Source organism: Geotrypetes seraphini, chromosome 18 (assembly GCF_902459505.1).
Source record: "Geotrypetes seraphini chromosome 18, aGeoSer1.1, whole genome shotgun sequence".
NCBI lineage: Eukaryota > Metazoa > Chordata > Amphibia > Gymnophiona > Dermophiidae > Geotrypetes > Geotrypetes seraphini.
The window spans coordinates 13,843,980-13,870,607 of NC_047101.1; the positions used below are offsets into that span (position 1 = coordinate 13,843,980).

Genomic DNA, 26,628 nt, shown 5'->3' on the forward strand with positions numbered 1-26,628 from the left:
CCCTCGAGGACTGGAGTTGCCCACCCCTGGTCTAGGTGGCGTTAAAACTTTTTTCAGTGGGCTCATATCGACACGTATTATTCTGAAATATTCCCCACGGTATGGTGCACGCTCAAGGCACATTTCTGAATACAGGATTTTGTTACTGCATTCACATGAATGCGAATGAAAATAAAAATCAATGGAAACACGATTTTTGTTGGCTACTTACCGGTTTGCCGTCCAAACCAAGTGGTCCCTAAAAAGAAGAGTTAAGACGTGAGAAAAAGAAAAGAAGCAAATTTACCCAAACCAGCAAAGAAAATATCTCAGCTATAAAGAGAACACAGGCAATACATTTAAGGAAGGAATGAAGTTATAAAAGAACAAATTTAAAGGAGAAATGTGGATAGCAATGGATATAGAACAGTGGTCTCAAACTCGCGGCCCGGGGGCCACATACGGCCCGCCAGGTACTATTTTGAGGCTCTCGGTATGTTTATCATAATCACAAAAGTAAAATAAAACAGTTTCTTGATCATATGTCTTTAGCTACAAGTTACAATATTATTATTAAGACTTAGACAAAAGGAAAGATTTATAAACTATAAAGAGTTTTACCTCATGAAAAATTGTCATTTCTTTAATAAGACATAGAACATAGAAAGATGACGGCAGAAAAGGGCTACAGCCCATCAAGTCTGCCCACTCTAATTTTTCTGCTGCCCTTCAAGTACCTACAAATCCAAAATGTGGCCCTGCAAAGGGTTTGAGTTTGAGACCACTGATATAGAATAAGGAATAATAATGTCTTCTTTAAGGAAAATGATAATATTTAGAAGAAGTTAGAGGGAGGGAAAGAAAGGCAGATATGGAAAGTTCTTCAGCTGCCCCCCCTTCCATATCCCCCTCTTGAAAGTCTAGCTTCTGGCATGGTTACTGAATTTGCTATTTGATTGCCCCCTTCCATTTCCAGAAACGAGTATTTTGAACTAAAGGCTCTGGGGTAACAAACATTTAGCAGAACAAAATGACACAACGGCTTGCTAACTGGATATGTACAATAGCCCAAGTGCACACTTTTCAAGAACACAAATATTTGGGGCTCTTGTGTTACCATGTATGCTACCGTTATCTCCTGCGCTTTATAACCACAGAGTTTTATTGCAAAATTATGGAACACCTTCCATAGCTCCCCCATGAACCCAGATTAGACGATTGCTAGAGATCAGAATACCAACAGTCAAGGAAAGATCCCTGACGCATTTTCTGGGCCTCTTAATTTGTCTACTAGGCTGATATTCCACTTTTTAGAGCAGTGGTCCCCAACCCTGTCCTGGAGGACAACTAGCCAATCGTGTTCTCGGGATAGAACCTAATGAATATGCATGGGGCAGATCTGCACTCCTATCATCTTCATTACATGCAAATCCTCTTTCATGCATATTCATTAGGGCTATCCCGAAAACATGACTGGCTTTTGGTCCTCCAGGACAGGGTTGGGGAAAGGAAAAGGACAAGAAATTAGAACATTAAATTGTCCCAGGAAAGGACAATAAATTAGAACTAAACTAAACTAAAACTTAACCTTATATACCGGGTCTTCATCCAAAGGAAGCTCGACGCGGTTAACAATAAAGAAAAAAAAATAAAGAAAACTGAAATACAAGAGTTAGTTTTCAGAATGTTTCGCGAATAAAAAAGTTTTTAGAAGTTTACGGAAGAGTTGGAAGGAACTGGGACACCTCAAAATGAGGGGAAGTTCATTCCATAATTGGGGAAATTTAAACGCCAGAGAGCTGCTAAAATTCTTAACTCCTTGAATTCCTTTCCTAGAAGGAAGAGAAAGTTTAAATCGATGAATGTCTCTCGCATGTGAAAATCTGTAAACATTCCATAGCAGAGGAACAAGAGGAGCAAAGATACCATGTACAATCTTAAAAACAATACATGAACACTTAAACTGAATTCTAAAATAAACCGGGAGCCAATGGAGAGAGAAAAGCAAAGGAGTCACATGGTCGAATTTGCTCTTTCCATAGATCAACTTGGAGGCGGAATTCTGAATCAGTTGTAATAATAATCATAGTTTATTTTTATATACCGCTATACCTGGGAGTTCTTTAAAGCCTTAAACGGAGACAGCCCAACCTACTTGAACAACCGCCTCATCCAAACCACCTCAATCAGACATAGAAAAACACCCCCCCCCATTCACACACCCCTCGATCAAAGAAGTAAAACGGAAAAAAACTATACGATGGCCTCCTGGCCACTCAAGCAGCTAAACTAGATAACCAAATCTCCAATCTACTGATAACGACACTAGACTACAAGACGTTCAGAAAAGTAATAAAAACTAAACTCTTCAAGAAATTCCTGAAACAGCCCTAACTTCAAACATACCGTCCTTCCCCCTCCCTCTTCCCGCCATACAAAAACTACATAACCTACTCTTTAACTCTCTAGAAAGGACAAATATTCTTCCATTGTAACCCTCCATTTTTTATCTCTTTTGTAATCCGCCTTGAACCGCAAGGTAATGGCGGAATAGAAATCTCTAATGTAATCATCATACATACAGTACAAAGAAATGTTTAAAATTGAAATCATCTAAAATTTCGGCAAAGTTAAAAGCTTACAGTGGGAAGAGATAAATGAGATAAAAATTATAAGTAAGTAATAAGATACATTAGGTTGCCAGTCTATTGAATAATTGAGTTTTTATCTGTTTTCTAAAATCAAGATAAGAGGAAGCTTCTAACGCAGTTTTGGCAAGCCATGTATTCAGTGTGGCCGCCTTGAAAAGAAAAGGTTCTGTCGAGGAACCTTTTGTAATGACAGGATTTTATTGAGGGATATGCAAACAAGTGTACTCTTTGAGAGCTCTTATTAATGTAACTCAGGGTAAAATGAGGGGTGAGATAGCCTGGCAGCATGGCTGCCCCGCTTCGGAGTCTGAGCTCCCTCCAACTCTTCAGAAAACACCTGAAAACTTGGCTTTTCTCTAAAATATAATTACCCCTCCCTCTTCGATATACTGTCCCTCTAAACTTTCTCTTTACTAAGTCCTTCAACTTTTCATTGGAGTTCCTTTCTATATCAATTCCTGTAAACCCTGCCGAGCTCTACATAGTCAGTAGTCAGTAGAAGGAAGAAGGTGTTGATGCCCCTGTACAGGTCATTGGTAAGGCCCCACTTGGAGTATTGTGTTCAGTTTTGGAGACCGTATCTGGCGAAGGACGTAAGAAGACTTGAGGCAGTCAAGAGAAGGGCGACGAAAATGATAGGAGGCTTGCGCCAGAAGACGTATGAGGAGAGACTGGAAGCCCTGAATATGTATACCCTAGAGCAGGGGTGTCCAATGTCGGTCCTTGAGGGCCGCAATCCAGTCGGGTTTTCAGGTTTTCCCCAATGAATATGCATGAGATCTATGTGCATGCACTGCTTTCAATGCATATTCATTGGGGAAATCCTGAAAACCCGACTGGATTGCGGCCCTCGAGGACCGACATTGGACACCCCTGCCCTAGAGGAAAGGAGAGACAGGGGAGATATGATTCAGACGTTCAAATACTTGAAGGGTATTAACGTAGAACAAAATCTTTTCCAGAGAAAGGAAAATGGTAAAACCAGAGGACATAATCTGAGGTTGAGGGGTGGTAGATTCAGGGGCAATGTTAGGAAATTCTACTTTACGGAGAGGGTGGTGGATGCCTGGAATGCGCTCCCGAGAGAGGTGGTGGAGAGTAAAACTGTGACTGAGTTCAAAGAAGCGTGGGATGAACACAGAAGATTTAGAATCAGAAAATAATATTAAATATTGAACTAGGCCAGTTACTGGGCAGACTTGCACGGTCTGTGTCTGTATGTGGCTGTTTGGTGGAGGATGGGCAGGGGAGGGCTTCAATGGCTGGGAGGATGTAGATGGGCTGGAGTAAGTCTTAACAGAGATTTTGGCAGTTGGAACCCAAGCACAGTACCGGGTAAAGTTTTGGATTCTTGCCCAGAAATAGCTAAGAAGAAAAAAAAAAAAAAAATTTAAATTGAATCAGGTTGGGCAGACTGGATGGACCATTCGGGTCTTTATCTGCCGTTATCTACTATGTTACTATGTTATTTGTGGAGAGGATGCGGTATACAAACTTAAGGTTTAGTTTAGTTTAAATACTGCTTTGTAGCAGATACATGAGAACTTAAATAAGACTCTGGATTCCAATGGCAGCCAATGAAGCTTCTGATAGAATGAAGTAATATGCTCCCATTTTTTTTAAAACCAAAAATAAGACGAACAGCCGTATTCTGAACACAAGAATAGATGCTGTTTTAGAGGATTCCAGGATATTAGACAGTGTTTCATCCAAAGCAGCTCACATAATACGGCAGATGTCAACTGGCAGCAGTTTGGGGGGAAAAATAAACTCTGAAAATATACACTAGGCAGCTAAGCAAAACACTAATAAAAACTTAAGTCAACATTTTGCCAGGCAAAGGAGATGTATGGCTCTAATTCTGAACAGCATCTTTTTCATGCTTTGAATGACATCTGGTTCTCTGCTCCTGTCATGTTGACAGAAAACGCTAAAAGCCTGGCCCTTTATCCCGCTGAGTGGCATTGGCAGGAATCATGTGGGAAATGACAATGGCTTTCGCCGTTTGCCATCAGCATTAATGGAGCACGAGTTAGAAGACACAGGGCGAGTCGGTGGTGTAGTGAAAGGGGGGGAGGGGCTTGCACCCTGTATCTCTTTAAAACCTTCACCAGCGCGAGCAGCTATTTTAGCCCGCTACTCACGCAAACCTGGCTCCCTCTGAAATCACTTCCGGGTCGCGGGGCCAGGAATTGACGGCGGAGGGACATGCCAGCACACGCAGCCGCTGGTGAAGATTTAAAGAGGTACGGGGGTAGGAAGGGAGGGTGCGATCGTGGAGTGGAATACCCACGATCTGGCCACGACACGCCCATTTCCACACACCCTTTTTTGACTCGCATCTAAATTTACGCCTATAACTTCTAATTGATTCTAATTAGTGCCGATAATTGCTTGTTAAAGCATTAATTATTGGCGCTGATTAGTTTGCTACTCTATTTAATTAAATTGCACTTGCAAATTTGGTACATGATGAAATTTGCACGCCCAATTTTCGGCACTTTTTATAGAATTAGGGGATAATTAAGTAGAGACTATTGTCCAAGCCAACCCCTCATCAACAGCTTTTGTAAATAAATGGATCTTGAGTGATCATTTTCAACTTAATAGAAGTTGGTTCTAGGCGGAGGGTTTTAGGGATGTCATTCCACAGAGAGGGAGCTACGCCAAAGAATGCGTATTCTCCGGTAGTAGTAAATTTTACATTGGAAACTGAGGGAATAAACAATTGTCATTTAGGGAGTGTAAGCATCTAGATCAGGGGTCTCAAAGTCCCTCCTTGAGGGCCGCAATCCAGTCGGGTTTTCAGGATTTCCCCAATGAATATGCATGAGATCTATGTGCATGCACTGCTTTCAATGCATATTCATTGGGGAAATCCTGAAAACCCGACTGGATCGCGGCCTCAATGAGGGACTTTGAGATCCCTAGTCTAGAACAGACATGGGCAATTCTGAACCGGCCGGAATCTAATCGGGTTTTCAGGATTTCCCCAATGAATATGCATGAGATCTATGTGCATACACTGCTTTCAACCGATCTCAACTGTAAGATGTTACCTCACAGCTTTGCTAAACTTCATTCAACAACAGTTTATTTAAAGCTTTATATTCACTGGTCCTCAGCGGGCCACCACGCACTCAAACTCTCTCATTGTGCTGGGCTTTACGCTCCCACTCGTCATTGGATCCAGTATGCACTATTTCAATCTTTTAAATAAATAACTTATTGTAATTACTAAAAGTACTTAGCTTTTAGTAAGACGCTGTTCAGGGGGGGTTTATTTCACCATGCACCAACATGTTTCGCCCGTGCAATTCGATGGGCTTTATCAAGGTTCCCACTCCCTCTTTGTACTACTCAACCAACCATTGCGTCCAAGACACATCAAAGTAACCAACCTGAATTTATCAATAGTTCACTAATCCCCTATTGTCCATCTAGAAGACTTCGCTCTATGTCTCAAAATCTTGCAGTCCCATCCCTCAAGTACATAAATACAATAAGATCCAATAGTTTTGCAGTGACCGCGCCATCCCTTTGGAATTTTATTCCTAATTATCATCGTGAAGAATTATCTCTGCTTCATTTTAAAACAAAGCTGAAAACATTTTTGTTCAAAGATGCATTTGATACTTAATTGCCCTTATAAGGGCTACACAGACGCCGACAGCAGAAGGCCTCATCTTTCCCTTCCTGGTCATTCTCTCCCTAATTGTACTCTTTCCTTAAAATATTGTAGTTCCTACCCTTCTTTCCATTTGGTCCCGTTTATCTTTGTCTGAATATGTTACGTATATTTTAATTGTCAACTGCAAACTCTATTTTTATTGTACACCGCTCAGAAGTCTGATTTAGCGGTATAAAATTTTGTAAAATAAACTTAAAACTTGAATTACAGTACTTGTAAACTCTATGAGTTAGGGTTCAATTTTCAAACGGCCACTGAAAGGTCAAGATCACTTGTTAATTTTATCCAGGTCTCTTTAGGAAAATTTTTGACTAAAATTTGGCTAACTCTGGTTGGTCAAAATTTCACTCACTATATTTAACTCAAGTCTAGGTGGCTTGAGTTGCTCAGTCAAACAGACGCTGAAAATCAGATATAAACCTTTGTTGTCTTAAAAAAAAAAATCACAAACATATCTGACAAGTTCCCCTACCCTAGCATCCCAAAAGAATTTATAAAAATAATAATAATAATAGCTTATATACCGCAATACCGTGAAGTTCTATGCGGTTTACAAAGATTAAGCAAAGGTACAAATTGATTGACTTTAAGAGGGGAGGAAGAAAGAGGGTTAATAGGACAGGAAATCCATTTTTGAGGGGAGAGTTACATGTTCAAGTGGCGATAGATAGATAGAAGAGGCAATAGATAGATAGAAGTTATAATTTTAAACAGATAAAATAAATTAAAGTTACATGTAAAACAGGAAGAAGAAGAATATTTACAGTGAGATGCTTCTAAGACATGGACCCATGAGTATAGATAGGCTACCATTTACACATACTATTCGGTAAGTTTACCTAAGTGGAAAATCCACCTATGTCCTACTCATGCTCTCCCCCTCCCGTGTACACCCCTTGCAAATACACACTATAGAAGGTAAGCGGGTTTTGCAGAATAGCACTTAAGCAGCATGACCGCCAACAGCTTAATCATTTACATGTGTAAGTGTTTTTATTTATGTATTTCATTTACATTCTGCTTTAAACTAAAGTGGATTATTCTAGTACATTCAAAATACATAGAACATACATAAAACAACCCCCCAAAAATCTCCCCCCGCAATCTGTGCATCACTTATAGCAGCATAGAGTTTTAATGGCTAAGTTAAAGAATGTCCCCTTGGGGCAAAGGTAGGCAATTCCGGTCCTCGAGAGCCAGAGCCAGATCAGGTTTTTCAGGATCTTCACCATGAATATGTACGCGATGGATTTGCATGCACCGCCTCCTTGAGATGCAAATCTATCTCATGCTTATTTATTGTGGATATCCTGAAAACCTGACCTGGCTCCGGCTCTCGAGGATCGGAATTGTCTACCCCTGCCCCTGGGGTATGCTTTTCACAGGTTTTACAGGGCGGGCCTGGGGCGGATTTTACTGAGGTAAAATCTCCGGCTCTCGAGGACCGGAATTGCCTACCCCTGCCCCTGGGGTATGCTTTTCACAGGTTTTACAGGTTTTACAGGGCGGGCCTGGGGCGGATTTTACTGAGGTAAAATCTGGTAACCCTACACAGACTTATATTCTAGACACGGAAGCAATCATGACCCTTATTCACTCCTTAGTTATCTCTCATCTTGACTATTGCAATTCTCTTTACAATGGAATCACTTAAAAAGAATTGCGACGTCTACAGCTAATTCAGAATACGCCAATAAAACTTATATACAAATTAGGGAAATACGACCATGTCACTCCTCTCCTGAAAGAAGCCCACTGGCTTCCCATCACACATCGCATTACCTACAAAACTATCCTGTTGGTCTTTAAAATTAAACTCTCCCATCAACCTTCTTTCCTCGATAAGTTCCTTATTCCCTTGCACCCTTCACGAACTCTCAGATCAGCTGACCAGAACTTACTCTCCATCCCTTCTGTAAAGGAATTTTTCTATACTAGGAAATCTAATTTTTCACTGGTAGCCCCAACCCTATGGAATGCTCTACCATCTAATCTCCGTCATGAAAACTTAATCGATAAATTTAAGACTAACCTAAAAACGTTTTTATTCCAAGACGCATTCAATCACTCTTGAATATCTCTTCTTAAATCAACCAACTGCTTTCAAGAAGCGATCCTAACCCTAATGTTTTTTCCCCTTTCTTTCCATTTCCTTTCAACCCCCCTTTTTTTTTCTTTTAACTCTAATAATGTAATTTTACCCACTCCTCCCTTTTAATCATCACTTTCAAGTTCGTCTTGTCTATGTCTTTAATGTTCACTTCCCTTTCTCCTCATAGACATTACTTTTAAGTATCATTTTTATCTCTATTTTAACATTTTATTGTAAACCGGCTTGATACTCGTTGATGGTCGGTATATTAAAAATCAATAAACTTGAAACTTAAAGCTTAATAAAAATTCAGAATGCATGAGCCTTCCGAAGTGGCACAAAGTTTCAGCTCAAACTGTACAAATTTGGCACGCTTGCTTTAAAACAAAACAACTGACTTTCTCATCGTATCATTCCTGACTGCCAGAAAAGCGTTAGGAATTCATGGCATGTTGTTCTATGAGAAGAAGAGCTCAGACCCGGCTTCCGGAGTTCAATGAATCCTATTATAAAAGAATCACCTTTCAGGAGCTCTGGTCTTAATGTTCGCCCGAAGTCAATTTGTCTTGTCTTTCTTTTGGGACGTTTTCTTATTTTACATCAAACACGACGTGGGTGATTCAATATTTACCTCAAGGCTCAAGAAGCACATATGGTTCTTGTACGTCAGCCATTTTGTGAACACTGTAGTCAGAATTTTAAGCCAGCATAAACCAGAATGGGACAATATTTGCCTTTTAAAAAGTTAAAAGATGTTGTTGGAATGTAACATGCGCCAAAATTCAACTATATTCTGTGTTCATTTCAAGTCATGCAGTCATAGGTCTTCTTGATCTCTAATTCTTGCAAGGCAGCATGATGCCCTGGGGCAGGGGTAGGCAATTCCGGTCCTCGAGAGCCGGAGCCAGGTCAGGTTTTCAGGATATCCACCATGAATACGTATGAGATGGATTTGCATGCACTGCCTCATGCATATTTATGGTGGATATCCTGAAAACCTGACCTGGCTCCGGCTCTCGAGGACCGGAATTGCATATCCCTGCCCTGGGGGATATTGGCTTTATCTTGTGCCCACTTATGAGTCCCTTTTCTGCAGGTCCTAAACCCTGGTAGTCTACTTACTGTCCAAAAGACAAACAGGAGAAACTGCCTTCATGACAGTGAGGGGCAGGAAAGCAACAACGAAAAAGACAATGGATGTTGCAGATGGGCCATTTGGCCTTTATCTGCCATCATGTTTCTATTACATGTACGGTATTTACTCTTGTGACTTTTTACATAGTTTGAATGTACAAGCTCTCTCTTCCGCCTCTTTGAAGCATTCCCATTAGCACTGTGAGGGTGTGTGTGTGGGGGGGAATCCTGCCAGTACATTTACAAGTTCTCGTGCTCACTGAAAATGCCCGTTCTCCTTTCTGTTTTTGCTGTTCAGGAGTTTTCAGAGTAGTGTGTGTGTGGGAATTTCCCCTCTCCCCAATGGGAACGCAAGCACTAATGGAAAGGCTTTAAAGTAGCGGAAGCAGCAGCGCACATATGTTCTACACGCAAATGTCACCGTGGGATTGTCAGCACGCCAAAGTCCTGCGCGCTCTTGACGGGTCACCAAAACAACAAAACATTCTGTTCAAATACATTAAAAAAAAAGTACCAGAAGCTCTTATGTTGGCTACGCTCCAAGAGCTACTTAAAAGAAGAGGTGAGTAGCCGAATGAGTTGGAAACTTTGGTTAACCATCCCGTACATGTTTGTAATAAAGGCTCCAATGTGCCCTGTAAAAAGAACTGCTTAGATATTCATTTTATTAGCACCATGCTCTCTGAATTAAGCAAGACAGATGGCTCTTTCTTCTCCTTGATCATTAGGCTTCATAAATCAAACGTTATATGGATGGAGACGTTTGGATTAAACTTCTTTGAATTAAACCCCCCCCCCAAAAAAAAAAAAAAAAGAATGTGTTCTCATACTGTATTTAAATTGGATTATCTTACATTCGTAATCATTTGGCAATCAGAGAGTTTGAACGACTATGAACATTTGGATTAAATTGTCCCTTTCTCCAGGTCTGAATGAAACCTATTTGAAACTTACTTCCAAGAAGGTTTCCTCTGCACGGCAAAAGCCTTTCAAATTATGATCCTTAACATAGAAACATAGAAATAGACGGCAGATAAGGGCCACGGCCCATCCAGTCTGCCCACCCTAATGACCCTCCCCTACCTTTACCTTGTGAATAGATCCCACGTGTCGATCCCATTTGGCCTTAAAATCAGGCACGCAGCTGGCCTCAATCACCTGAAGTGGAAGACTATTCCAGCAATCAACTACCCTTTCAGTAAAAAAGAACTTCCTGGTGTCACCTCGCAGTTTCCCGCCCCTGATTTTCCACGGATGCCCTCTTGTTGCCAAGGGACCCTTGAAAAAGAAGACATCTTCCTCTGCCTCGATGCGGCCCGTGAGATATTTGAACGTTTCGATCATGTCTCCCCTCTCTCTGCGCTCTTCGAGCGAGTAAAACTGTAATTTTTCTAACCGTTCCTCGTACGGGAGATCCTTAGTGGCAATTACTTTCTTTTTCGTTGATCTTCAAGCTCTTATTAAACGCATAACTGTGTTTACTGGAGCTTTGGAATAATCTGGTTGGACAACTGAGAATAAATAATAACTTTCAAAGTTTTTAAAAAATTATTTAAAACATCTCTTTTTATAGAAGCCTTTTAAGTGCTTAAGAAGAAGTGACTGAAGGAATGAGATGATTAATGGAAATGTTATCTGTGTATTGTTTTGTTTTATTGCTTTATACTGGAGTATTTTTTTGTGTGTTTATCTTATGATTACATTTATTTTTTTAATTCACTTAGGTATAAACAGAATATAAGTTAAAAAAAAAACATTAAATTAAATAAATAAATAAAATTGAAAGCTTGCCCTTTATCATAAATGGCCGTGATACAAATGAGAAACGAATGGTATGTAAGGAATATTGATATTGAGTGAGACTGCCTTGGATACGTGGTGCTCACGAGTCAGGCCAAGTGTTTTTAACACATACTGATTGGTGATCACAGAAACACATCATCTTAGCATGCGATTAGCACGCGTCTGATTATCCAATCCACAATGAGGGGATGGATAAGCTCACGAGTCAGGCCAAGATGTTTTTAACACATACTGATTGGTAACCATCATCTCAGCATGCTATTAGCACGCGTCTGATTATCCAATCCACAATGAGGGGATGGGTAATCGGCTCACGAGTCAGGCCAGATGTTTTTAACACCTACTGATTGGTAAACATCATCTCAGCATGCGATTAGCACGCGTCTGATTATCCAATCCACAATGAGGGGATGGATAATCAGCTCACGAGTCAGGCCAAGATGTTTTTAACACATACTGATTGGTAAACATCATCTCAGCATGCGATTAGCACGCGTCTGATTATCCAACCCAAAAGGAGGGGATGGGTAAAAAGTACAATATAAATGGTGCTTTCCCTGAAAAAAAGATAGGGACTTTTCCACTGCTGACGAGCTGTGTGATGACATATTGAATAAGCCTCCTGATCGTGGTCCCCTGACGGAGTGATGATGCAATAACTGGTAACGTATTGATTCAAACTCTGTACTTAATTAATGATTATGGCTAAAAATACTATATTTATGTAATAAAACTTAATTTGTATACTATTTTGAACTCCTGGTATTCTTTCCAGTGAGGAAAAGTGACTGAAGATTTTTTTTTTTTTGAAAACCCCTTTTAAATAGTAATACAATGGCTTGCATTGTTCTCTGAACTACCATATGAGTAGGTAAGGAAAATCCTTGCTCCGCATAAGTTGTCAGTGCCTGTCAGGGCAGACCACAGCATACGTAGTTTTGAGGAAGCCCTTTTTTGATATATCCAGACATGGTAATGCAGTTGGGTCTCAGATAGAGTGGTTTGTTTATTTATTAGGATTTATTTATCCGCCTTTTTTGAAGCGTATTTTGTTTCTCTCTCATAGTGGAGAGGCTATGTTCTTGTTTTCCTGCCTCTTGACAGGAATTTGTGTGCGAAATTGAATTGTGTATTTTAGTAACGTAAAAAATTTCAAATTATTTACAGTGCGCCAAAGTTCAAATGGGAGAAAAGTGGGAGGATATAACAACAGCATTTCCATTTTGTATTGCTTACCGTTCTGTAATACTCCTCAATGAAGTTTGGGGAAACTTCTTGTTATGTATTAAGTATGGTTTCTGTGGAATGTTTTGTGAGAATATTGACACCTGTAAGTAGTACATATTTGAGTACTGTATATTGGAGGTTCATTAAAAATTCTGAATTAAAAGGAGTAAAAGCATGGGAAAAGTACTGAGGATCTCTGAGAGAGAAGAAGGTATTGTAGAGATGGGCAAAGTAGAGACGCCATATGGTCTTCATGTGCTATCATTTTCTGTTTCTATGGAGCCCTTTTACTTGCCATAGTCAAATTAGCAGTTTTTGTGGCATTTTAACTTGTAACTTACCTTACGGAAGCTGCAATTTTAATAAGGCACCTATTGGAACCTATTGAGGCACCTCAGCCAATCAGGGCCTTAGGCCCCACCCCGTACATCTCATGATCCACCGGGGCGTGGCCTAAGGCCTCAGACTCGTCGCGGGAGGCATTGGAGTAGGAGGGATTGAGCACCCCTCTAAAGGTATGGGGAGGGGGTGGGGGGGATTGGGGGTGGAGAGAGGGCGTCCCTCCTGCCGTTACGTTAGTTTTTGGGTGGGACCGATGGCAGGAGGGAGTGGGAACCCTCCTGCCATAATTATTTTCGACGCAGCTGCGGGGCAAAATTTGGGGGGGTTCGGGGAGGGAGGGGGTTAGGGGTACTTGTTGGTACGGGGTAGGCCGGGCTGATGGGGGTTTCGCGATGGCAGGAGGGAGTTGGCATCCCTCCTGGCATATTTGCGGGGACTGGGTGGGCAGTGTCAGCGGTAGATTTAAAACCACGGGCTTGCTATGCTAAAAAGCATTGTGAGCCCGTGGTTTTAAAGAGCAGAAGAGGGCAGGAGAGTCGGCCAGGATAGAAGTGACTGGTCTTCAGCAGTCGCTTCAAGTTTCAAGTTTATTAAAGATTTGATTGATCGCTTATTCAAAATTCTAACCGATGTACACATCAAAAAAATTACAAATTTTTAGGGGACAAGCCCAATCGGTGTTAGCTAAAGTGTTTAGTGAATCGCTGCCCTCCCAAATTTGCATGCTATTTCCCTCATTTGCATGCACGGATCGGGAGGGGATCGCTAAACACTTTAGTGAACTGGGCCGGAGGGAAATCTGCTCGCTAAGGGCTCGCAAACCGATCGGTAGACGATCGGTTTGCTTAGTGAATCCTGGCCAATGCTGGGACTCAATACCTCACAATCAGTCTTAATTGGACTTAACTGAAAGTCAGGCGCCTAACACCAAAATCTTGATTCTATAAAAAGTAGGCGCCTAGCCCAAAAGTGCCTGTACTAAAGGTGGGCACGGTTAAGAGAAAGGGAACGGGGACTCGTATACCGCCTTTTTGTGGCTTTGGCATTTCAAAGCTGACATTCAAGGCAGATCATGGGCGTGTTTTTGACTTAAGTGCCTTTTTGTGAATCAGGTGCCATTAGGCTCTGATATCAGTGTCTAACTTTAGGCACAGAAAGCCCTGGCAAGAGCTAAAGTGGCTAAGGCTCTTCAGCTTGGAGAAGAGATGGCTCAGGGTTGATAAGATAGAGGTCTATAAAATAATGAGTGGAGTGGAAAGGTTAGACGTGAATTGCTTATCACTCTTTCCAAGCATGATAATTTGCAAGAACGGAAAGGATGCCTTCTTTGCAAATAATATGCATAGAAACATAGAAGATGACGGCAGAAAAGGGCTACAGCCCATCAAGTCTGCCCACTCTGCTTACCCACCCCCTGTCTATGCCCTAATGACCCAATTTCCTTATCTTGACCCTCATAGGGATCCCACATGGGTATCCCATTTATTCTTAAAGTCTGGCACGCTGTCTGCCTCGATCACCTGCACTGGAAGCTTGTTCCAATGATCAACCGCTCTCTCTGTGAAGAAATACTTTCTGGTGTCGCCATGAAATTTTCCGCCCCTGAGTTTGAGCGGGTGCCCTCTTGTGGCCGAGGGTCCCTTGAGAAAGAAAATATCATCTTCCACTTCGACACGTCCCGTGAGGTACTTAAATGTTTAGATCATGTCTCCCCTCTCCCTACGTTCCTCGAGAGTGTAGAGCTGCAATTTGTTCAGTCTCTCTTCGTACGAGAGACCCTTGAGCCCCGAGATCATCCTGGTGGCCGTCCGCTGAACCAATTCAATTCTGTGCACATCTTTACTGTAATGTGGCCTCCAGAATTGCACACAGTACTAGAAAGAGTGCACACTATTATAGGCAAATGATAAAAGACGAATTTTCATGGGGTTTTTTTCCCCCTGCTTACTTTCATTTGGTAATGATTATGTGATGAGCCAGGATATGCCACTGACATTTCCCTGAGCCTTAAGACCACCAGGCAGCCATGCGCCAATGGCCAGTAGGTGATGTCTTTTTATTAGACTAAGTTGAAACATCTGTGACTAGCTTTTGCGAGTTACCCTGCCTTTGTCACTGACTCTGTCACATATCACCTGCATTCACTTGTTACCGTGTAATCTTTTTGCATTTGCAAAGTACTTGTATAAACACATAAAGAGTGCAGTTGCAGAAAGAGGTCACAGGTTAGTACATGCTGGACAGCAAATCATGACAATGTTCTTTGTAACGCAATGTTTTTACTTTCCAGCTGGTGTGCACGCCGTTTGAAATGGAAACAAACGGAAGGACTTGTATCATTGTATATCCAGTGAAGCGCGCTCAGTCTTTCTCTCGTTTCCTATTTACCATGGAAAATCTGATTTAGGTTTATTGGGAAAAAAAATTCCTTTGTTAAACGTGGTTCAAAATGCCATGGTTTTCATGTTCTTTGCAAATATTTGAAACAGCTTTAAAATGTACCCTTTTAAAGGTACGAGAATCTGATGCATACAGCAACGTAATACACGATATATCTTTTGATCCAGGTTATTTTTCCAATCCGATTTGTTCTGCGTAGTCCTTCATTCAATATGTGCATTACACAAGCCGTGATTTGGTATGCTAAGTGGCCATATGCAGATCTGGTAATTGGGTGCTGAATTTGGACAGTTTTCAGTCACTGACAACAAGGAGGAACCCAACAGGGAGAGAGAAGAGAACCAGACCTTCTCTGCCAGGAAACAGAAGTGCACCAGAGCCTTATACTCCAGAAGTGCAGATGCTTAAATGCTCTTGCCATTGGCCCTGAAGCAGTGGAATAAGTGTTGTATCCACGAAACGGCAGCGGCAAAAATCTAGCGGCAAACAATGAAACATTTGAAGCTGTGGCAATATTGAAGCACATGAAAGAAGATTGAGATAAGTGCTCAGTTGCTAGTTTTTTTTCAAACTAAGGAATAGTTGCATCTACTAGAAGATTTAGTCACTTAAAAGATTTAAAAATATTTATTAAAAATTATTTAAAAATATTTCTAAAAATTATTTAAAAATATTAAAATATATTCTCAGGTTTTTCTGGCCAATGACTGGAGCTAAGGAGCTAAAAAAAACATAGTAACATAGTAGATGACGGCAGATAAAGACCCGAATGGTCCATCCAGTCTGCCCAACCTGATTCAATTTAAATTTTTTTTTTTTTTTTCCTTCTTAGCTATTTCTGGGCGAGAATCCAAAGCTTTACCCAGTACTGTGCTTGGGTTCCAACTGCCGAAATCTCTGTTAAGATTTACTCCAGCCCATCTACACCCTACGCTGAAAGTCTCAGTCTGTGATTAGGACTGTGCGTAGGCTCCGATTCTGAGGCCCTTTCCTGAGTCTATCTCTTATAAGATATTATAAAGTGTGATGATAGTGGATGCACTGTCCCTAGGAAGTGGTATGTTTACACATATATAATAGGTTGAATCCTCTGAGCCACTTTGGGTGATACCCCTTGAGGTATAATATTTTGGACCACAGCGGGTGGGTATCATGATGGCCAATGAACAGCATGTGGATTTAAAATACGGTATTTCGCTTCAAAAGAAGCGTTTGGTGTAAAAAGCCTAAGCAGGGTCTCTTTTCCTGTTATAAAGAAGCCCCGATTGTGCCTGGTTTCTTTGGTTTTTAGGACGGTTAGCATTCTGCAACTTTTCTTATCAGCTCAAATAAATGAATTACAAATGATTACCATCTTTCGCATGGAAAAGAACAATTATGCACGTTTGAAGAAGAAGCAGAAAGCAAACTTCGTGGGGAAAAGTCTCATAGTACTAATGCGGTTTTATATACAAGATCTCACGTCTGTGCCCGGCTTCGTGCGCATGGTTCTTTCTTCCAGATTTTGACTGATGCTTTCAGAGCGCATGGCTTCAATTAGCAGCTGAGCACAGTGAAACGAAGCTTTGGGGGCTCTGCGAGCTTTTCTTGGCCCTCGGTTTTTCTGTGCTTGCCTCCCTGTGAAGCATTTGGATACCAGACATCTATTAGACATACGATGGTTCTTATTTAGGTCATACATTATGACTCAAACATAATTAGCTTTATCCAAACTGTGGTTATGGTAGGATGAACTTACTTTAACTTGTTTTCATTTCTTTGGCCGATCCTCGTTGCTTTTGCTGTTTTCTTTTCTTCTGAAACCTTTGCCAGATTATATTCTTGCTTTTCCTAAACAGTGTCCTGTGGTCAAAATTGACACCACCCCCTTCCCCTTTTTAAAAAAACCGTAGCGCAGTTTTTAACGCCGGCCGCGGCAGTAACAGCTCCAGCGCTCATAGAATTCCTAGGAGCATTAGAGCTGTTACTACTGCAGCTGGCGCTGAAAACCACACTGCATTATGGCCCTCAGTAGGAGCAATGAATACTGCCAATATGGGTCTTCTCTGTTTCAAAAATACTACGTATATGTTCCAAAATTACCAACAATAAACAGTTATCAATTATAGCTAAATTAAAATGCTTATAGATATAAGCCAGAGCCACATTGAGGCAGTTTTCCATACCTATTCCTGTGTTAAAGATTATTATTAAATGGATTTATTTATTAAGATTAATGTCCACCAATAAAATATATTACCCTCTGACTTAGAGAAATATATTTTATAAAAGAACTTTAATTTGGGGAAAGAATATATGCAGTAAAACCTTGGATTGCAAGTAACTTGATTTGCAAGTGTTTTGCAAGACAAGCAAAACATTGTATTAAATTTTAACTTGATATACAAGCAAAGTCTTGCAATACGAGTACCGTATTTTCACGCATATAATGCGCGCGTTATACACGATTTTACAAACCGTGCATAACCATGCGCGTTATACGTGTGAGCGCGTTTTATAATTTCTTTTTTACATCCTGATCCGGCATTCCCCCTGCGAACCGGCATCCTCCCCCCCCCCGCTCGCGTCACCCCCCCTCCCCCGCGATTCTACATCCCCCCCAGCACCGCAAATACAACTCTTACCCGATTGGGCACCGGCATCAGCACCAATGCACAGCATGTGCCAGTGCCCGAAGATCCTCCCTCGTTAGTTTGGGCTGGGCTGGGCCGGGCGGTGCGAGAGAGATCCTCCTTCTTCCTCTGCTGGGCTGGACTAGGCTTTGAGCATTTGCGCATGCTCAAAGCCTAGTCCAGCCCGGCAGAGGAAGGAGGATGTCTCTCGCACCGCCCGGCCCAGCCCAGCCCAGCCCAAACCAACGAGGGAGGATCTTCGGGCACTGGCACTGGCACATGCTGTGCATTGGTGCTGGTGCCAGTGCCCAATCGGGTAAGAGTTGTATTTGCAGTGCTGGGGGGGATGTAGGATCGCAGGGGAGGGGGGGTGATGCGAGCGGGGGGGGGGGGAGGATGCCGGTTCGCAGGGGGAATGCCGGATCAGATTATCTCAGATCAGAGGGGGAGAGGGGGTGACGCGAGCGGGGGGGGAGGATGCCGGTTCAGAGTAGGCGGGAGGTTTTAGCATGCGCAGTATACGCATGTGCGCGCTATATTAACATTTTATTACATAAATTTGTGTTCCCCGCGCGCTATACCCGTGTGCGCGTTATCTACGTGAAAATACGGTATATACAGTATACATGCGTCACATCACAACTGAGCCGATGGTTCTTCTCTCTCTTATGCTGCAGGAGTATAGTAACTGTTCTAAATGAGCGAGGTCTTGCAATACAAGTACATATAGTATTTTGTATTAAAGTTTTTGGGTTGTGGAACGAATTGTCTATTTCTTATGGGGAAATTCACTTTGATATACGAGGGTTTTGGATTACAAGCATGGTTTTGACACGAATGATGCTCGCAAACCAAGGTTTTACTTTGTCCCCTTTTATTTATTATTTATTGTAAAAATTTAATAAAATGTTTTGCAAAATATTTTATTAAATTTTAACTTGATATACAAGCAAAGTCTTGCAATACGAGTACCGTATTTTCACGCATATAATGCGCGCGTTATACACGATTTTACAAACCGTGCATAACCATGCGCGTTATACGTGTGAGCGCGTTTTACAATTTCTTTTTTACATTCTGATCCGGCATTCCCCCTGCGAACCGGCATCCTCCCCCCCCCCCCGCTCGCGTCACCCACCCTCCCCCGCGATTCTACATCCCCCCCAGCACCGCAAATACAACTCTTACCCGATTGGGCACCGGCATCAGCACCAATGCACAGCATGTGCCAGTGCCCGAAGATCCTCCCTCGTTGGTTTGGGCTGGGCTGGGATGGGCGGTGCGAGTGTTTTTAGCGCACGCACAAAATTACTGTGCGCATCTAGAATAACGCCAGCTCAATGCTGGCGTTAAGGTCTAGTGCGCGTGGCAATTAAGTATGCGCTATTCCACGCGTTAAGGCCCTAACGCACCTTAGTAAAAGGAGCCTCAAGTTACTTGCAATCCAAGGTTTTACTGTAATAATCATCATCGTAATTCTCAAACTTGCAGGACCAGGAAAGCTGCAGGATATAATCACTCTAGCAACTCCTTTCTACTAGGAATTTTGCTCAGAAACTAACTAGTAGCTGAAAGATATTTCTAACACCGGATCCATTATTTACTCGACTCAGTCACCCTTGCTGTTTTCCTAGGGCACTGTTTACTGTGGCCGCATGGTTCACGTTGCACTTCATTTGTTCTGTGATAAATATATTACGAGGTCTACTTTCAGAAAGAATCTCTCGGGTCAGTACTCAAAAGCCCCTATCTGGCTAACCGGTCTTTGAATCCCCTTACAGACTTCCCCTGTACTATCCGGATATGGTTATGGATGTTCTTTTGATATTGTGAATGGTATTTAGTAACAGGGAATCATTCCTACCACATTTACAAAAATTATTGACATCACACCATCGATATGGAAAATTATAGAACGACGGAGAAAAATAAACCTCAATTGTGAGGGGCCGGGACTACACAAGTACCCGAACCAGCTCACATCATCACTGATTTATTTAAAAAAAACTCCGTGTACATTTAAATAAATAGTTTCCATTCATACAAAATTTAATGTTTTTCAAAGATTTTTTCAGTGTGAGCAATGTAAGCAAAGAACCATTTTGAGAGGAGCCAGCTTTACTACTATCGTGTTGGAAGAAGCGGGGTGATATTTGGACATGGGACAAGGAATTGAGAGCTTTTTGAGTCACTTCACACCTTCAGATGAGTGGATGTTTTCTCTCTTACTACTGTTCTAGACCCTACGCCTTCACAACCGCTTATATCAGTAAAGTTGAGCTGTAGCCCTTGCTAATATTTTAGTCAGCTTGGGATCTTGCTCATCTTTTTGATATGTTCCAGGATATTGGACTTTGCTTACATTGCTCACACTGAAAAAATCTTTGAAAAACATTAAATTTTGTATGAATGGAAACTATTTATTTAAATGTACACGGAGTTTTTTTTTATAAATCAGTGATGATGTGAGCTGGTTCGGGTACTTGTGTAGTCCCGGCCCCTCACAATTGAGGTTTATTTTTCTCCGTCGTTCTATAATTTTCCATATCGATGGTGTGATGTCAATAATTTTTGTAAATGTGGAATGAATGACTCCCTGCAACTAAATACCATTCACAATACGTTTCACATACATAGCGGTATATAAGAAATAAATTACATTACATTACATTGGAACAATCTTGGAACAATCTTCCACTGTACCTAAGACAGGAAAAAAACCTAACAAAATTTAAGTCCGAACTTAAAAGTTTTCTATATATAGATGCCTTTAATGACTAATTTTTCTTTTCGCATTCTTATTTCATAAGGTCAATTGTCTTTGTCCCCCTTCCTATTGTTTTTCCCCTGAATTAAATATTTTAAAATTGAATTAATGATTTTAATACTGAATGTAACCATTAAATAATTTTCCTTTTGTCTCATTATAATTTGTTGAAATACCCTTTAAATGTAATGTTATATTTGTATTTTAGATAACCGTTTGTTTAATTTAATAATTGTAAGTGTGTTACCAAATATTTTTTATTTATCTGTACATCGCCTTGAATTTTGAATAGGCGATAAATCAAAAATACCTAATAAACTTGGAAACTTGGAATTTTGATCATATACGATTGTATTTCCTAATACATTTAGTTGTTCTTTTGATATACCATCTTTCTTCCACGAATATCAAAGCAGTTGACATTAAATCGAATAGTAATCAGGTACTCTAAATATTTTCCCTACTTGTCCCAGCAGGCTAACAATAACTTCTGCTACTATTTATTATTTCTATAGCGCTGAAAGGTGTACACAGCACTGTACATTCTAACACGCAATAGACAGTCCCTGCTCAGAACAGCTTAAAATCTAATTTAGACAGGGCATTTCAGGGTTGGGGAGATTACGGTGGGTCAAGGCATCTGACAGCAGTGAGTGGGAGGGGCAATGCAGGGTTAGGTGACAAGGAGTGGCTCTGGGATCAAACGCACAGTCTTGAAGTGTTGAGACAACAGCGCTAACCACTAGGCCACGCCTCCTCTGAGTGTCCTTAGAGACTGCCCCTGCACTATGGGTAGGGTTACTAGATGTCCGGATTTTCCCGGACATGACCTCTTTTTAGAGGACATGTCTGGGCGTCCAGACGGCTTTTCCAAACTTGGCACTTTGTCCAGGTTTTAAAAAGCTTGTACCTCGGGACCGCATCGGGAGGGCATCTGCGGATACAACACAGTGACGTCACGTGTATGCGTGCACGCATGTGACATCATCGCTTTGCATCTGCCCATGCACAGATGCCCTCCTGATGCAGTCCTGAGGACGATAAGTTGAGGGGCGAGGCTGAGGCGGAATGGGGCGTGACCTGGGCGGGCCTGCAGGCAGGGCTATAGGTCTGACTTTTAATGCAGTAAAATCTGGTAACTCCAACTACGGGGCACATTCTTTAAAGTTGTTCATTCAAATTGACACTTAGGACTAGATTCAGTAAATTGGCGCTCATATTTGCATGACAAAAAAATCCACATGGTGTGCTCTTCTATAAACTGCACTCTGGGTTGTGTGCCATTTATAGAACAGCATGTAGGCCTGGATTCTCAAAGCTGTGCCAGATCGGCTGGCGCCTGAAAAAACAAAAACAAAAACCAGTACCAGTCGCATGTCACTCAAACTATAGTGTTGTTTTGAGAATCACGGTCTGCATCGAAGATAGGCACCGGAAACGTAGGCCAGGGTTTAACAGGCCTACATTTCCAGCAGTTATCTTCGATGGAGAATCACGCGTAGTGGCGCCAAACGTCAAACCCGCCCATAACCACGCCTCTTTTGACATTAAGTGGCAGTAAGCGTCTGCACAGAAGCAATTCAGGTGCCCTTTTTTTATAGGCACCTAGCGGCACCTTCTTTTTTTCAAAAATTAGATTTTAATTGGTTTTTAATGGTGCAGTCAATTATCACACTATTAATGGCTAATAAAAAAAACTTAACTTTGGTGCCTTCCAAATGGTGCTTTTTTGAGAATCCAGGCCTTAGTGTCAGGTAGAGGGAGGAGCCCGAGGCGCCTGAGCCAATCAGGGCCTTAAGCCCCTCCCTGTACATCACATGATGCACCGGGGCGGGACCTAAGGCCTGCATGGCTGACGGCAGCATGCGTAGGAGGGACTGAGCACCCCTCCTGCTCCCAACTAAAGGTATGGGGAGGGGGAGGGCAACGGCGACGGCCGTGGGGCCTGATGGCAGGAGGGAGTGGGCATCCCTCCTGCCATATCAGTATGGGACATGCATGTGGGATCTCATAGGAAGAGGAGGAGATAGTGGATGCTGCAGATGGGCAGAATGGATGGGCCATTTGGCCTTTGTCTGCCATCATGCTACAATGTTTCTATAACTATAAAATTCTATGACATCACAATGCAGGTGTAAAGAGCCTTAGCCAATAGGGAGAGGAGGGGATAGTGGATGCTGTGGATAGGCAGATTGGATGGGCCATTTGACCTTTATCTGCCATCATGTTTCTATATTTCCATCTATGTAAAAATTCTGAGCACCTCCCCCCCCCCAATAGTTGCCTTGGTAGATTTCCACTTACCGGGCATAAATTTTCTGCGAAAAATCTAAAGCACTTCAGAAAAGGAACCCCCCTAAATTTCTTAGCATTGGGGGTTAAATCCTAAAATCAGAAGCCCTAATTATACTTTAATGGTCAGTAAACAGTCCTGCAATTCCACTGCTTCAACCTGATTTTTCTACGCACCACTGACTGCATTTTTGAAGGGTAAAGCTCTTTGGGTCCAGAGTACGAGTGTGATCAACTGTGTCTCTTTTCAATGCTGATGGTGTTTTAGAAATAATTCTAACAAATCTGATAGTGAACACAAGACAAATCAATTTGTATACACTATTTTTCAGTGGTAAACAAATGTACTGTTTCGTGGGGTGTCAGTAAGATCTTTGAAGACAAACTTCAAAAGATTCTTAAAATCTTCATTCAACCCCTGTGACTTAATGAATTGTCATTTAAATTGATTATTATATATGTATGATAATCACTTAGCTTTTTCCTTTGTTTCTTTTTCACTTCTTTTTTTCATTTTTTTCATTTTTTTCTATTAAATATAGTAGCCGCTGAATATTACAGACAGGAGCATTTAATGATCTAGACCCCATGCCTTGACAAAGATAGGCGAAACGCGTCGGCAGGGGAGCGATAATTGCTGACCGCTAGAGAAAGCAATGCAGTATATTTAATAGAAAAAAATGAAAAAAAGAAGTGAAAAAGAAACAAAGGAAAAAGCTAAGTGATTATCATACATATATAATAATCAATTTAAATGACAATTCATTAAGTCACAGGGGTTGAATGAAGATTTTAAGAATCTTTTGAAGTTTGTCTTCAAAGATCTTACTGACACCCCACGAAACAGTACATTTGTTTACCACTGAAAAATAGTTTTAGAAATAAAGCATTATTGTTACAACAGAGGTGATGCCAGGGTTACTAGCTGTAAATGAGTTGGCATTGCACGCATATGGCCGAAAGATGTCCTAAAACAGAGCAGATGGAGGCGTCTTCCAGTCATGTCATGAAAGAATGGTCAGTGTTTTCTGCTCACCACAATCCCTGCTTCTTATTAAAAGCATGACAGCGCATTCTGGAGTTTGTCTTATTATGAAAAACTTCAGGCAGCGTAAATATAGGAACATCTCTCAGACTGATCCGGCATTATTTACTTCGTGACGAGCAACTGAATTGATCTCACCACCTTAGAGCTTCCCATCTGCATGCTAGAAAGGGCATCCTGACCTTGGGACGGTTACAGAGGAGAGGAATACCCAAGAGGAAAATTGTACATGCAGACTTTAAATGCACAATTTTCAAGGGAATGCAGCCAGATGAGGAAATACAACCAATGAACATATAGTGCTCTTTTACTTATGCACAGTTAATGCTAATTAACTTATGAAATTAAATTACCTTATCTAATTAACTTATTCAATTACTTATACTTAGTTAATGCTAATTAACTTAGGAAATTAAATTACCTTATCTAATTAACTTATTCAATTAATTACTTATACTTAGTTAATGCTAATTAAAGTTTTACTTATGCACATTTAGTGCTAATTAACTTATGAAATTAAATTAATTTATCTAATTAACTTATTCAATTAATTACTTATACTTAGTTAATGCTAATTAAAGTTTTACTTATGCAGTTAGTGCTAATTAACATGAAATTAAATTAACTTATCTAATTAACTTATTCAATTAATTACTTATACTTAGTTAATGCTAGTTAAAGTTTTTCTTATGCACAGTTAATGCTAAAATTACTGTGGTAAGTGCAAAGTCTGTGTGCTAAATGTATTTGGGGGGGCCCTGCATTTAGCACATAGGGCAGAAGGTTATTGCACAGGTACTGGAGCACTGCGCTATAGGCACTAGTGAAACACAGTGCAGTCTCAGGAAAGATAGATCAATTGCTGCATTGGCCCATTCCCCCTCCCCCAATGCTACCCCTCTCCTGCAGCACAGCCTCGATCCCGCTCAACATGTTCCAAAGCTCCTCCCTTCCACCCCCATCACAAGTAGGAGCACCAGACCCTTCCCTCCCACCCCCACTTTAAACTCCATTTTCCCAGCCATTTTCTGATCTTTCTCTCCCTTCTTCCCCCCCTCCCCATCTGTAGCCATCATTGGTGGCAGAAAAGCAACAGCGATCCTCGTCACTGCCACCTGAGTTGGTGCTGTCCTCCAAAATGGCAACTCTGCTCCCAAGTGGTACTCTGGATAACGCCAGAGTGATCTGAGGGCAGAGTCCAAGTCATCTAGGTTGCGGCAGCGTTCCCCCCCAAAATAAGATCTATCCCAAAAATAAGCCCTAGCATGATTTTTAAAGATGTTCCTAATATAAGCCCTACCCCCCAAATAAGCCCTAGTTAAGAACAACCCCCATAGCCCCCCCTCCCCGAATGTCCCCGACACTCCTTGACTCCATTCCTGACACTAGTGCTGCTCAATCCGCCAAAAAAAAAAAAAATCAGACTCGTCAATTCAGCAACCCCAGATCCTGCTGCTTTAGGAGGCCTGGGAGCGGAGGTATGTCAGTCTCATGGTGGGAGGGTCGGTGGGGTTCTGCTGCACAAGGGGATGGGTGAGAGGGGAGGAATGATGCTGCACATTGGGGGGGGAGAAAGGAAAGAGGAAGAATTGGGGTGGAGGAGAGGAAGGGAGAGATGATTGCTGTACATGAAAAAAAATAAGACATCCCGGAAAATAAGCCCTAGTGCGTTTCTTTGGACCCAAAGTTAATATAAGACACTGTCTTATTTTCGGGGGAAACACGCTAATTAATGATCCAGATACCAAAGGAAAAAAAAAAATGCTGTGCCAGTTGAATCCAGGTAAGCCATCTGGATAGTGGCTGAATACGAACGCTCTCACCCCAGTTTTATCATTTGGGTATGTATGATTGTACACCGCTTGGACTTAGACTGGACTACTGTAACTCACTATATAAAAATATCACTCAGATCCAACTAAGACGCTTGCAGTTAATCCAGAACGCATCTATAAAACTCATCACTAATTCAAAAAAATTTGATCATGTGACACCCCTCCTACAGAATGCCCACTGGCTACCAACATCCCATCGGATTACTTATAACACAATCTTGCTCCGTTTTAAAATACAACAATCAAACTTACCAGAATTTCTAGATACTCTTTTTAAAAAAAAAAAATAAAAATTCTTTATTCATTTTTAATTCAAATATATAGTGCAAACATATGAACAATCATGTAATATAACAACCTGTACTCTATTCCAACAAATAATATACAGTTATTAAATCCCACCTCCCACCCTAACCCTCTCCCCCTCCCCTCCCGGATGTGTATAACAATCTTTCATAAATCAAAGGGAAATAATATTAATATTTCATAACTTACAATATTTTGTTAATGGGCCCCAAATTTCCATAAATTTACTATGGTGTCCCCTCTGTATAGAATGAATGTTTACAAGCTCATAAATCTGACATAAGGATTCCCACCAAAAACGATAATTTAAGTTATCCCAACTTTTCCAATTTTTCATCATCATCTGCATGGCCTGTCATGATGAGGAGCAATTTATTCTGATTTGCATTAATTGATTTCTTGGGTAATAATATTGTTCCAAATAATATATCATATGATAGTGATAATGGAAC

General features: G+C 41.2%; 1 protein-coding gene across 11 annotated transcripts in view; it reads right to left on the minus strand.

Moving 5' to 3' along the window:
• COL23A1 (collagen type XXIII alpha 1 chain) overlaps positions 1-26,628 on the minus strand; it is a 354,065-nt gene that overhangs the window by 70,638 nt on the left and 256,799 nt on the right. For all 11 annotated transcript variants that reach the window (XM_033927623.1, XM_033927632.1, XM_033927626.1 and 8 more), the window contains one exon: positions 212-238. In XM_033927623.1, coding sequence (XP_033783514.1) covers positions 212-238 — 27 coding nt within the window. The remainder of the gene's footprint in view (positions 1-211; positions 239-26,628) is intronic.